At 48.8% G+C, this 13,245-nt stretch overlaps 1 protein-coding gene across 2 annotated transcripts; it reads right to left on the bottom strand.

The window, feature by feature from the left end:
- Positions 1–1,188: 1,188 nt before the first annotated feature.
- ASF1B (anti-silencing function 1B histone chaperone) lies at positions 1,189–10,842 on the bottom strand. Of its 2 annotated transcripts, none has more exons than XM_017670705.3 (4): positions 9,433–10,842; positions 4,658–4,773; positions 2,761–2,937; positions 1,189–2,383 (listed from the first exon to the last, which is right to left on the bottom strand). In XM_017670705.3, exons 1-4 carry the CDS (start codon positions 9,539–9,541, stop codon positions 2,252–2,254), a joined length of 534 nt encoding a protein of 177 aa, XP_017526194.1. In that variant the 5' UTR covers positions 9,542–10,842; the 3' UTR covers positions 1,189–2,251. The 2 variants fall into 2 exon arrangements, with proteins under 2 accessions (XP_017526194.1, XP_017526195.1); XM_017670706.3 differs by having other exon boundaries at positions 2,761–2,850.
- Between the last annotated feature and the right edge of the window lie 2,403 nt (positions 10,843–13,245).

Raw genomic sequence — 13,245 nt, 5'->3', positions numbered from 1 at the left:
GCCGCCGGCTGTCGTCATTCATTAGGCCGGTGCTGAATAGGAAAGGCAGGCTCAGGGGCCTCCTGGGTCTCCCCTAACTACAGTCTGAGCTTAAAGAGGATGCTGGGCCCACGGAGCAAGGGCTGGTTGGGAGGTGGTGCTCAGTATCCCCTCCGTTTGATAGGTGCCCATCCTGGGCTTGTGCCAGTCAGCAGTTTAAGAGCTGGCACTCGTTAAATACATTGCTTTCCACCATACTCCTGTCATGTGAGCACTATTATCACTACCATTTTACAGATGAGGAATCTGGGGCACCACTATGCTGAGGATGCCTTCTGACTGGGCAACGCAATGGGAACCTGCCTTCACTGAGCAGAGAAGCAACAAGATGTTCCTTCCTTCAGGATGACCTGTTAACACACACGCAGCCTGAGGAGTTTCCCATTGCCACACAGTACTGACATCTGGGAGGGGATCATTTTCTGCTGGGGGGGCTGTGTTGTGCACTGCAAGGTGTTCTAGCAGCATCCCGTCTTTACCCACTGGCATCCAGTGGGTAGAACCTCCCTCTCTGCCAATTATGACAAACAAAGCCATCCTCAGACATTGTTAAGTGTGCCCTGGGGGGTGCGAAGGTGCTCCCAGTTGAGAACCACACCACTTAGAGGAAGGACCAAAGAGGAGGTGCTCAGAAGGGCTAGCCGGTCTCAGGTCTACAAGCTGATCTGCTGCTCTACTAGTAGACTTGTACAGCCCGCACCCTGCCCAGCAGCTGTCGGCACCCACGTTCCCAGGGAGGGAGGAGTTGGGGCTCTTCTGTGAATTATGGGGAAAGGGCTCACCAGCCAAACCTCTCCACCTTGGGCTGTGCAGTTACAAAGTAAGGTTAAATAAAATTTAGTAAAAGTGTTGCTTTGTGTGTCCTTGGAGCACAATGTTAGTTTTTTCCTGTGGGTCAAGGTCCAAGTCTGAAAAAATCACTGCACATGCTCAATCTACAGAACAGTTGGGTTGCTTAACTTTTGACAAAGAAAAACCCCTCCCCGAAGAACAACTATACAACCAGTAAGACCAGAGTAAGAAGCTGAGCAAGGGAACAAGGGGGAGTCAACCCACTGGCTGGGCCAGGAGTTCCCCCCACCCCTATCAGGAGGAGAGATGGACAAAGCTGCCTCAGCCCCTCCCCTGGACAAAAGCAAAAACAATCAGTCTAGATGAAGTGCTTTTTATTTTTGGGCCAACCAGACATATTTAATATAAAAACCCTTTAATATACAAACTATAATCACAACAGCATTCAAGTAGCAGCAAGGGGATGGGGCGAGGCAGGGAACATGGCAGGGGAGGAAGGTTTTCAGGGTTCCTATTGCTTCCCGTGTCTGCAATCACTCTGAGGCCTGAGTGTGGGGTCTTAGCAGAGGGCAGAACAAGGCAGCCGGGCCAAAGGGACCCTGATGCCAACAGACTGAGCACAACATGTCCCTCCAACATACATGCGAGCTCCCCACCATGGCTGCCTCCAGGGAAAGCCAGATCCAGTGAGGAAGGTGGTTACGACTGAGAATTAACAACCATCATTCCTCAGCATCCTGCTGATCACACCTTTGGGAACAGAGTTTTCTGGGGGCTGCTGGATTGAAAAGACCTACAAATCGTCCTGGGAGGAAAGAACTTGTGTCTGAGTTCATCTTCTAAACAAAATTCCCTGCCTTTGACTCCACAAATCTGGGTAGATGTGCTGAGATGGCTGGGGAGGAAGTGGAATGACAGAGCCTTTGGCTCAACAGGTTGGAATCTTGCCAGGCATTGACAAGGAAAGCCTCAAGGCAGGCCAGGGAGGCCTGTGGGAAGAGCTCTGGGTCAATGGGACTCACATGGGCATGGTGGACAATGGCCTACAGGTGAAATTTGTAGTGTGTAGAAGAGAGAAAGGACACGAGGAAGAAGGAATTAAGAACTAAAGTACCTGCTTCTTACAGGCCTGGGCAGTAGAGGTAAGATGATCCTTCTGGGCCACGACTAAGAGAAACCTGAGGCCCCTTCCTTCCTTGGCACCAAGTTCAACTGGCCTGGATGTAGCTGATGGCCCCAAAGTCTTCCACATGGCCCTATCCAGGAGGCCTAGGTGCTCCCTCCAGATGTGCTGGGAGACTGGCCACAGTTCTGGCTGGGCCCAGGAAACCCTAGGTTCCTGTGGTTAGATGCAGTTCATGGAGTTCTCGGGGAGGAGGCCGAGGATGCAGGCAGTGAGACCCAGGCCCTTGATAGGAGCTCAGCTGATGGGGAGGCCACAGCCCAGGACAGGGTCCTGGCTCTCTATGGCCTCCAGTCTGTCCATGTTGTTGTCCCAGTTGATGTGGAAGTGGGTCACTCGAGGGTTCGAAGTCAAGATGTTCCGCTGGAGCTGGGGGAGGGAGGGGATGTCAACCCTTGTTAGTATGCCCTCTCATTACTCCCACAGTGACAGGGCACCCCCGCCCCCACCCCAAGCCCAGGAAGAGCAGACCTTGCTTATCCTATCAGCACCACCACTGTGTACAACTCCAAGGAGCACTTTTGTGCCATGATTTAGGGCTGGGACCTATCTAATCTTGATTCTGTCAGGCGCCCTTCTGAGAAACAAAGACCTTTCTCTTTCCCGTTCTAGCCTGGCACTGCAAGATCTGAGCACTACTTGAAAATCTTAAGAAGTGACCTTGGCTCTCAATTCCAATGACTCAACTCCCAAGTATCAAAGAGCTTCAGCCAGTCAGGAGCAGGAAGTGCAGAGACAGGCCCCACCTGAGAGAAGTCTGGCTTCAGGGGCGGGTTCTTCCGCAGCTCAGGATTAGGGTATTCGTTGTTGACATAGTAGCCCACGCGGATAAACTCCTGCCCATGGTAGATGCAGGTGATAAGGACCACGGTCACACCCACAGCATCAGTCTCAGGGATGAGAGACGGATTGGGGGCATCAGCCTTGGGGAAACACATCCTGGGCCTTAGCATGGATTGCCACCATCAGGCCTCAAGCAGTAATACAGTGATTCTCAAGCAACATGTATTTAGGGAACTAAAAGTCTGGTCTCTGCCCTCAGGAGTTTTCAGTCTAGTGGAGAAAACAAAATTGGTCACACAAATGCCTGTAATATACTGAATGTGAAAGGTGCCACAAAGGAGAAGGAAATGGTGCTGAGGTGTAGTGAACAGTGGGAAGCCTATAAGATAAGGCTTAACAGGTAGGCAGGTAGGTACCAGGCTACCCAGGGCCTGTTAGGCCAGTTAAGGGCTTGGGAAAAAGTGGGAGTGGTTAGCAGGAGGCAAGTGCTCCATTACCTACGTGGTCTGAAGAGACCGGCAGCCTGTGGAGCTGCGGTAGGAAGAAGGCTGTGGAGGGACAACAGGGGAGACGTGGTAGGCTACATTCTGGAGTAAGGACAGGGGCCCAGAAGTAGAGGACACAGGTGGACAGATTTGGGGTGTATTAACATGGACAGTTCAGGACTAGCTACTTAACTAGTGCAAAATGAAACCAATACAAAATGAAAACATCAGGCCCTGTGTTCGAAAATTAGCCAGTTTTAGCCAGCAACAGAACACCACACCAAGCAGGGGGCCCTCGTGACTGCAAGGCTGGCATGCCCGGGAAGCCCAGCTGGGAAGTGGAGCAGATGGGGCCTGCTGGCAGACTAGACGCAGGTGGGTGAGGGGCTTGGGATGGTATGGGGTGGAAGAGCAGAGATGGAGGTGAGTGAGTGGATTTAAGCAGAGGCTCCCAAGCTTTAGTGTAAGTAAAGATCACCCTCAATCTGCATTTTTAACACTCTTGTGATGATAGGTTAGGGAGCCTTTTAGCAGCTACAGTGGATCCCTACTATTTACAGATACTGTATTTGTGAATTTGCCCTCTCACTAAAATTTATCTGTAGCCCCAAAATCAATATTCAGGGCACTTTCATGGTCATTCAAGGACATGTACAGAGCGGGGAAAATTTGATCTGCTTGATGCGCCTGTTCTCAGCTGATGTTGAACAAAACAACACTCTGCCTTCTTGTCTCGGTGCACACTGTAAACAAGTGTCCTTTGCATGGTTGTTTGGAGCCATGTTTTTTGCATTTCTGTGCTCTGCTGGTGACTTTGCTGTTTAAAATGGCCCCCAAGCATAATGGTGGGTGCGGTTTGGTGTTTCTAAGCATAAGAAGATTATGATGTGTTTTATGAAGAAAATATGTTGTTAGATAAGCTTCGCTCAGGCATGAGTTAAAGTGATGGTGTCATGAGTTCAATGTGAATGAATCAGCAATTATACTAAAGGTGTTTTTAAGCAGAAACATGCATAAATCAAGATTATGCACTGACTGGTTGACAATGTGACTTGCAGGAACCTAACCCTGTATTTCCTCTGGGGTATTGGTTCAGTATTCACTAGTTTGCTAATGCAGTGTTCACAGCAACTTTATAAAACATTACTCTGGAAAATAATGAGAATCAACTGTAAATCTGGCTTGTGTTGACAGCAAAGACACACAGGTGGAGGAGAGGGAAGTGTTTGAAGTACCTCCGAGAAGTCACAGTTCTTAAGAGCAGAGCCTGGATTTGAACCTGAACTTTCGACCACTGAACTACACTGTTTGCTTTTGGGTAGAAGAGGATGTTTCTAGGCATCAAGGACTAAGGCCTAAGGCTTGTCTTTCTTACCTGGAAGATGAACATGTGTATCCCTGCTGGGACAGGGCCGACTAGCACTGAGTCTAGGATTTGATCAAACTCTTCACTCTCCGCTGAGCCAACATAAATGATTTTCCACTCCAGGTCTGCAAGGATACAGTGGATTAAGGAACTGAAACAGCCCAACAGCAAGAAAGTAGAGAAAGGGTCTTCTCATCTTAGTTTTAGACAGATCTGTAATATTCTGAAAGATTCTATTCTCAAGAGCACCTGACACCTACTGGGCACTGATTACCCGGCACTGTGGTCCTTAAACATGGGGACTGGCGTGGGTTCTTCTTCCAGAGGGGAAATTTCTCCTGTGGGCCTAGCTTTACCAGGTGACTTTAACTCTGCACCTCTGGGGAAACTTGGGTCTCTCAGAGACAGAGGATGAACCATATTGCAGAGGTTGAATGAAGAGCCATGTGATGGGGACATGCTGGGAAGGGAAGAACAGGGAGTTGGGCCATTTCAGGGCCCTGGCCTGAGTGCTGAGATTGGAAACAGCGTCCTCTTTCACACACAGGGGCTGCTGCCACCGAACTGAGTAGATCCCTCGACAACTGGGGCAGGGCAGCAGATTCCAATCCAGCAAGAGAGCCAGCCAGCAAGGAAGGAGAAGCCGAGGCTGCTGGGGAAGCCAGCCAATCCCCAAGCCTTCCAGATCAGCACCAAGTCATGCCTACTCTCAGAAATCTGGGCAACAGCAACACAACTCAGTCAATACACGTGGAATTCTGGGGCCCATCTGAACCCCAATTACCTTGCATCCCATCCAGTATGGGGGTACCCCCCATCCCTGAGTATGTTCTGGCAAAATAAAAGGAAAAGTATCTAAGGAGACCCTGCCCATCAATCACAGGAAATTCCCAGTGACCGCTGCCTCTTGCGGGAGGTCCAAGTATATCAGGGGCAAGGTCACACTAGTACACAGAACCTTGGTAGGAGACCTGAAACTTATTTTAGGTTCTTTGAAATTGCACAACCTACAGCTCCAGCAGCTGGGGGAAGTTCCACAAACTGTCAGTTTCACGGGAAGCAAACTGTCGTTGAAGCTGTCCTGTTCCTTGGTCCAGTGTTCTGCAAGAGCATCCAACTTTGCAAGCACAGTGATGCCCGGCCAAGCCAGGGAATCTTGTCACCTGAGCCCCACACTCTTCCTCGATACACTGGCTTCCTGTCCCTTCGCAGTTTCACCCAGGCCTTGTCCTCAGGGGCCTTAGCAGGTTTTTGGGACACAGTGACCATCAGGTTCACTGGGCTGCAATCAAACTCCAGTCTGAGTTGCAGGGAGGAGTTAAGTTTATCGATTTGTTTTTGTTACAAGCAGTGACAGAAATAGATGTAACATGTCTTTGGACGAACAGAAAACAAGCTAGCTCTGTTCTCCCTTTCCTAAACTGCTGTGTGTTTTTGTAACTTTCCTTCTGGCCTTTCCTCCACCGCAGGTAGTGTCCCATATGTGTGAATTTTAACTAATGTGGTGGGGGGAGAAAAAAAGGGAGACAGAAACAGAGCACGCCCTGGTAGTGTACAACTCAGGCACTCGGCAAAACCTAAGTGAAGATTGTGGGGTACTGACTGGAAGAGGAAACGCAGTGCCCAGGCAGCCTAGAAAATGGGCTGCCAAGGCTCCTCGACACTGGCCAGAAAGAAACCAGAGAGCTGGCCGAGGACCACAGAGAAATAAGGACTCAAGAGTTCAAGGATCTAACAAAGTAATCTATGGAAGACAGAAGATGACTGAACCAAGGGCCTACAAATCAGAATCATCTTAAACTTGCCAAAGTGTTTTAAAAGAACCCTACTAAAGTGATTTCCTTTTTGAACATAATCCTTCTTTAGAATTAGATATGGACATCAGTCACCAAGACAGCACAAATTCATTCCTATCAAATACAGCACACAATTGTACATGTGTGGTCTTGTGTGCCTAACCTTCTGGGCAATTTCAAGGGTAACTTGACTGCATTACATTTTGTGTTTATGCCCTGACTTTACAATCTAACCACTGCTCAAGATGCACCTCCACTATGTATGAAAACAAAACCAAAACCAACAGCCTGATTAAAGGTTTGTAAAAAAACTGCAGTGAAACTAACTGGAGAATGTTTCCTGCCTTTAAAACAATGATGACAACACTTAAGTAGTATGCTTTCTTCTGTTTATCACTCCGTTCATTGTCAGAGATGAACCCTGGCCTGACCACAGCAGGTCAGAATATCTGGCTCCATGACCTATTCAAGCAGTGGCTGGTGAATTTCTCAGTGAAACAAGGGGAAAACGCATCTAATGTATTAAATGTGGACCCAGGCCTTGGGAGCATCTATTTCCAGTTACTGAGGAGAAAAAAGAGCAAAAGGGGTTGGGGTCCCTGGGAGATGGGGTCCAATGACTGACTGGGGGTTGGGTTTTTTGCCAGATCTTCAGTTGCCAGTGTCGAGGTAGATGGACTGAGATTTCTGCAGGATCTGAGACACTTCTAAAGCCAGGCTCCCTCCGTTTGGGAGGCAGGAAATGGATTCCCTCTGTTGTATGGGAAGAGGGCCAGGAAGAGGAAGAAAACAAGTTGGCAGGTTAGAGTCCTGGCTAGCCCCAGGGGTGGAACCAAAGTCTGGATTTCCAGGCCAGAGTTTACTTTCCAAGTAGAATTTCTCTGAGCAAAAAGCTTTGTTGTCCTGGTGTAATTAATAATAGCACCCTCTTCACTCTTTTGAGAGTGTCTTGATGTGGAAATAAGTACTCTGGTCAGTCCTATCCATGCTCCACTTCTAAAATAGGAAATGCATTATTTTTTTCCTAGGTTATAGCAGAGAAAAAAAATTCCAGACTCAGAACTGAGAGACAAGCTCTAGCTTCTACAGTCCTTCTACAGACTGGGCTGTGTGACCTTGGAGAAAAGTCATTCCACTTCTATTAAAAAATAATGACCAGCAGGTTGACTTAAGCCTTTCCTGCTGACTCTATTATAAACAGTGTAGTAAAGTAACAGGGCAGGGCCTTCTGAGGAATAAAAGTACTAGATCATGACCATGTAACTAGTTTTAAATGCAAGGAGCACCAACAGCCTGATTGAAACCGAATCTCCTGCCATCTGGAACTGTGAATCCCTTAACCTACTAGCTCCTTACATCTATCTCCTCCTGGCTTTAAAATTAAATCTTATTTCACAGTGTCATTCTACACTTTATTCATTCATTTACACCCTGCCTTGTTCAAGAAAGGATTTTACTGGGATTAAGTCACAACTAACTATATTTTAATTTAAAATAATTTAAACATGAGAGAAACCAGGGAGAGACTGATTCACAGGCCCAGCCCAATCGCACGTCTCCAGCTGTTAACAGTCCCCAAGCTAATCCAAGTGGCCGCCTTTGCATGCAAACCACCCACCTACCACCGAGAGGCGCTAGTCAGTACACCCTGGCCTCCCGGATCTCGATCTCCTCATCTGCTGCTGCTTCTCTTTTAACCATCCAGTGCAGAAGGGGCCTAATGGAGTACTTCCTCTTGAAAGTGGTGCCAAGACTCCCTGGGTGACCTCATATTTCCCTTTTTTTTTTTTAGACCTTTACTTGAAAAGTCTTTCACTCTTTGTAGCTCCCATCTTCTTATCTGTGAGATGACAGCCATGTCCACCTTTTTGCCACAGATGAAAAAGACATCTTGAAAGCATCTTGGAAGAGAGACACAAAAAGTTCTGACCTCCCGGCTGACTGTTTGAAGCCAGAAACCGTCATGGCTCAGGCAACCCCACCTATCCACCAGACTGGGTCAGACCACCAAAAGTGTTGGAAGAATTGCTGCAATAGGTCAGCTGGAACCTGATGGGCAAACAGCGGGAATCGGCTAACTGGTTCCCACCTGGCTGGCTATGCCACCCCTCAGATTTGAGCATGTGCATCGAAGTCTACAGCCAGAAAAGAGGGAGGAATGAAAGCTAGGAAGGCAGTTATCCTCTAAGACTGGAGCTGGAAGCCGGGTCATGCCTCCCAGGTGGAGCTCAAGAATGGGGGCTTGGGGCCAGGCTATGGAGGAGGGAAGCCAGATCCTAGGGTATGTGCTTTGGGACAGAAAACAAGCAGAAGTGGGTAGGTTACGGTTAACTATCAGCAGATTGGGAGGCGATGACTGGTAGACAAACAGCGAGACAGGGGTGAGTGAGGTCTTGCCACGAAGAGGGGTTTCATTGGGGGAAAGGGCAGGGAGGTGGGGGAGAGGTCTCCACAAGGGAAATGGGGGAGGGGTTGGGGTCTCCATGAGGAAATGGGAAGGGCCTGGAGTCTTCAAAGGGAAAATGGGAAGGGACTGAAGGTTGGGGTTTCCGTAGGAAAAAGGTTGGGCAGGAGTGTCTCACTACATGGGAGAGGGGATGTGTGGGGACAATCGGGTGGCTGAAACGGGGATCTGGCCATACAGAAATAGTGTGTGTGAGAGGTTCTTCCTACAGGGAAGACGGTGGCGGAGGGTCTCTGCAGATTAAAGAAAATGGAGACTGGGAAGATTTCTACACAGCAAACGGGTGCCCAGGAGGAGCTTCACAGTAAAAAGACGGGGGTGATGAGGTCGCCAAGGAGGAAAAGGGAGTAACCATGAGGAGGGGGTAGAGTTGGCCGTGGGGTGCGCTGGGGGTAATCCCCACGGGTAGGCTGGGGTTGGCGGGGAGGGAGGGGATAATATCGGGGTTGAAGGGGTTGTGTTTCACGAGGGAGGTCGGGGTTGGCCTGGGGGAGGGGGAGGTCTCCACACAGGCCCAGCCTCACCGTCCGACAGGGCCTCACTGCACTCGAAGCTGATTTCGAACCGTAAGGGGCTGTGGAAAGGACTCGGATTTTCCAGCACCGCCACGTTCAGCACCGACACCTTGGCCATCGCCTCGCCGGGCCGCGGCAAGGGCCAGAGATGGGGCCGAGCCCGCGTCGGGGTCCCGTCGGGTTAGCAGGACAGTGTGGCCAACCGTAACTCACACCTCCTCTGTCCGCGGACTGAAGTGCGTATCTGGTCCGCGCGCCTCCTTCAAATAGTTGACTCCACCCTCCAGCCAATCACTGTCAACGCTTTCCGTCGCATCCCCTCAGCCAATCCTGGAGCGCCGGTCGGCGCGCGCCGATACTCCCGGGACCAATCTGTGAAGCGCCCTCTCCGGGCCGCGCGAGGAAGGCGGGACCATCTCCTGGCTTCGGCGTGTGCCCCCGGGAACCAATCCCCAGCGTCTCCGACTCGGAAGTTCAGGGTGGGGGTGGGCGGAGTCAGAGCCTGGGCCTCCTCCTGGCCAATCCCGAGGGTTCCCGCACCGAAATGGCTCGCGCTTCGCCCCGCCTTTCCGGACGACCTGTCCCGCGGGGTCAGAGCCTCCAACTGCCTAGCGGTGGCGCGCGGCGCTCGCTTAAGGGGGTGGGAAGGGCGGTGCTCGAGCCCGCGGTGATTGGCAGGCGGGAGTGGGGCGGGGATAAAGCATGTTTTCTGAGAGGTGAGTAGCTCTGTTGCCCTCGGGGAGCGGGAGGAGAGGAAAACTAGGCTGGGGATTCGCTGGAGAGGAGCGGAAGTCGGCCGCCGTCGCGGTTAAGCCGGGTGTGAAGAGAAAGGAGGAACGTTAGCGGCTGGCTTCTGTCAGCGGGGGAGCGTTGCCTAAGCTTCTTCGAGGGCCTCTTGTCCCCTCAGGCCCAGCGGCCGGGGAGTCCGTGGTGAACTTTTGTCAACGGCCCTGAGGCGGGGCGGAGCGATGGATCCGCGTCCCCGGGAGTCGGGCCTGGTTCGAATTCCTCTCCCGTCCCCTCGAAGGGCGGACGACGCTGTAAACGTGAGTTCGGGTCAAGCCTCTGCCACTCAGCCCCCGAGGCTACGTTTCCTCCTCATTGAACCGGGCCGTGAAAATTCCCACGTGACTCAAGACTACATATTGCGTCTGGAAACTTCTCTCTGCCCCCGCACCTGCGCCGGACCCTCGTCACCCGCTACCTGGAAGACTCCGGGCGCCTCTGCACCCACTCTCTGCTTCCACCCCCCACCAGTGGAAAAATAACTCAAACCATATACTAGTTTTACATTATTTTTAATTGCATTTTTAAAAGTAAAACAAAACAAAACAGGCGAGATTAATCTTAATATGTTGTACTTAATCCAGAATAGCCAACATATTTCAACATGTGATGGGGAAAAGAAATATAAATGAGGTGTCATGACATTCTTTGGCTCGGCACCAAGATCCTGTATGTGTTTTATGTTAGGAGCTGTATTTTCCTCAGAAATAGTTGATCTGGCTTTAAGGGGTCATAAAATTGACAGAAGGGTAGATTCACACGCCTGTATTGTTGCCAGCATAAAAGTTTTCCACGAACTCAGTTTCATCGTTTTTAACTTTAAACGTTGACTGAAATTTAAGGGACAAGGAAGGTTCCATGTCACAGTTGTACTACCCACATCCAGGTGCTCATGTGTTGGTCCCTGTTGCGAGTGGCCACTATATTATTGGAGGCAGAGGTCTGAGAGAAACTGGATCAGTCACTCCCCTGTTTGCAATGTGAGTGCTGAGAAGAGGATAGTGGTGTCAAGACTGCATGCACTGGTTCTTACTGACCACCCAGCCCCAACTTCAGCCAAGCAGAGCCCCCTTTTTGTTCCTGTAGAAATCCGACATGGCTTACCCACACAGAGTCTCTCCTGGAACCTCCTCCCCCAGCTCTTGGCATGGCTGGTGCTTTCTTGTCATTCAGGTCTGTTCAGATGTGCTCTCTCCAGAGGCCTTCCTAGGGGTTCCCTAGACAGTGTTCAAACTCCTAGAGCCTAAGCCTGCACAGTGCTCATCCAAGACACTAACATTTCTTACCCAGCTACCTAGTGTGGCCTTGGTAGTCTGAAGGCCTCATGACAATAGGCATTTTTTTTGTGTGTCTATATCTCACATTAAGTAAAAAATAAAATTTTCTCTCAATTAAAAAAATTGAGAAAGTCTTTTTCCCTTTGAAAGGATTTGGCTGTGAGAAAATCCACATTTCCACATTGATGATTGGCTATGATTTCCTGGCAGTCGTTGGGCATGCTTGGGAATTTTGTGACTCAAGAAAATCTAATTTTCAAATTATCTCCAAATATAATTCGATTGTTTATGAATACTAAACTCAGTGGTGAAGTTGCCATGATGTTTTTCTAGACATTTAATTAAACATTTACTCGTTCCAACTTTGTAGTTTTCTTTTTGTATTGTGGAACTTTTCTTCCTTTTATCCCCAGCATCAACCTTTTCACAGCCCCTGCAAAGCTCATCAGCCACAAACATTATGGCTGTGGTGCTAATGAAGAAAATGGGCCTGTCTATAATGTGTTTTCCATACAGCTGGCTGAATAATTTTCCATTGTAAACCAGATCATGTCATTCTCCTGCCTAAAACCTTCAAAGGCTTATCATACGTAAATGAAACCTAAGATCTTTACTGTGGTTTAGGAGGCCCTGCACCCATGGCCTCAGCTGACCAGTCTCCCTCTTGTCATCACTTTCAAACCCTGCTGGCTTTATTTCCCATATTTCAACACCACACTTATTCCTGCCGCAGGTCTTTGCGCTTGCTCTGCCTGGAATGTTTTGCCTTCAGATAATTGCATGACTGTCCCTTTCTCATCATTTATGGCTTAATTCAAATGTTCTCAAAGCTTTCCCCAGCCACCCTAAAGTGGCCCTTCTTTAATACCATCACCCTGCTTTATCATCTTAGTAACCCTCAGAATCTGAGGTTTTAAATTGTGCTTATCATCTCTCATTATCCCTCAGTAGATTCAAAGCTGGTTGAGGGTAGAGATCTCACCTGCCTCACACTGACCTTTCCAGAACTTAACCCCACACATAGATAGTCTAAAGTAGATTTTTTTTAAAAAAAGAGTAAGTCCATGTAAAGGGCTTAGCATAGTATCTGGAATGTGAAAAATAGGCCTGTTTAATAGTCTAAAAATGATCTGTTAAGTATTATCTAGTAATGAGATAAGTTCATTCTTATGTAATATTTCAAATGCACACATTACTCAAAAAAGTATAAGAAAAAATACAGCAAAATACGTTTTTACCCATTATCCAGCTTAAGAACTAAAACATTAGCAATGCAATTGAAAGACCTTATATACCCTTGCCTCAAACTCCTACCTCTCTCCTTTTCCTCAAATCTATAGCCCTGAATTTGTTAATTTTTCTGTGCATGTTTGTACACCATTATATATGCACATGTCTTTAAACTATGTAGTGTTGTATGTCATGTTCTACAATCTTATATAAGTGATATCTTTGCAAAAATGTTAGCATACCAGGCTTGAGACTGCTAGCCATAGAAAGGCCTGTTTGCAAGGTTGGCTGCTGTCTAGGAACTTGGATTTTAGAAGGCTTCCTACCATTACCTAAATGATAGGAGTGGCTCAGGGTACCTGGGCTGTTTGTACCAAGAGTGTAGTGTTTGTTAAACACCTGCTTTCCTTCTGATGTCTGGATGTTTAGTACTTGACCAGCCCCCAATAAATAGCCTGGGCGTTGAGTCTCTAATGAGCTTCCCTGTGGGCAACATTTCACATGTGGTGTCTCAGCTTTTAAGTGTATG

The sequence above is a fragment of the Manis javanica genome, chromosome 13 (genome assembly GCF_040802235.1).
Source record: "Manis javanica isolate MJ-LG chromosome 13, MJ_LKY, whole genome shotgun sequence".
NCBI classification, from domain to species: domain Eukaryota; kingdom Metazoa; phylum Chordata; class Mammalia; order Pholidota; family Manidae; genus Manis; species Manis javanica.
Note: the sequence above shows the minus strand (reverse complement) of the source record. Positions and strands in the feature narration are given on the sequence as shown.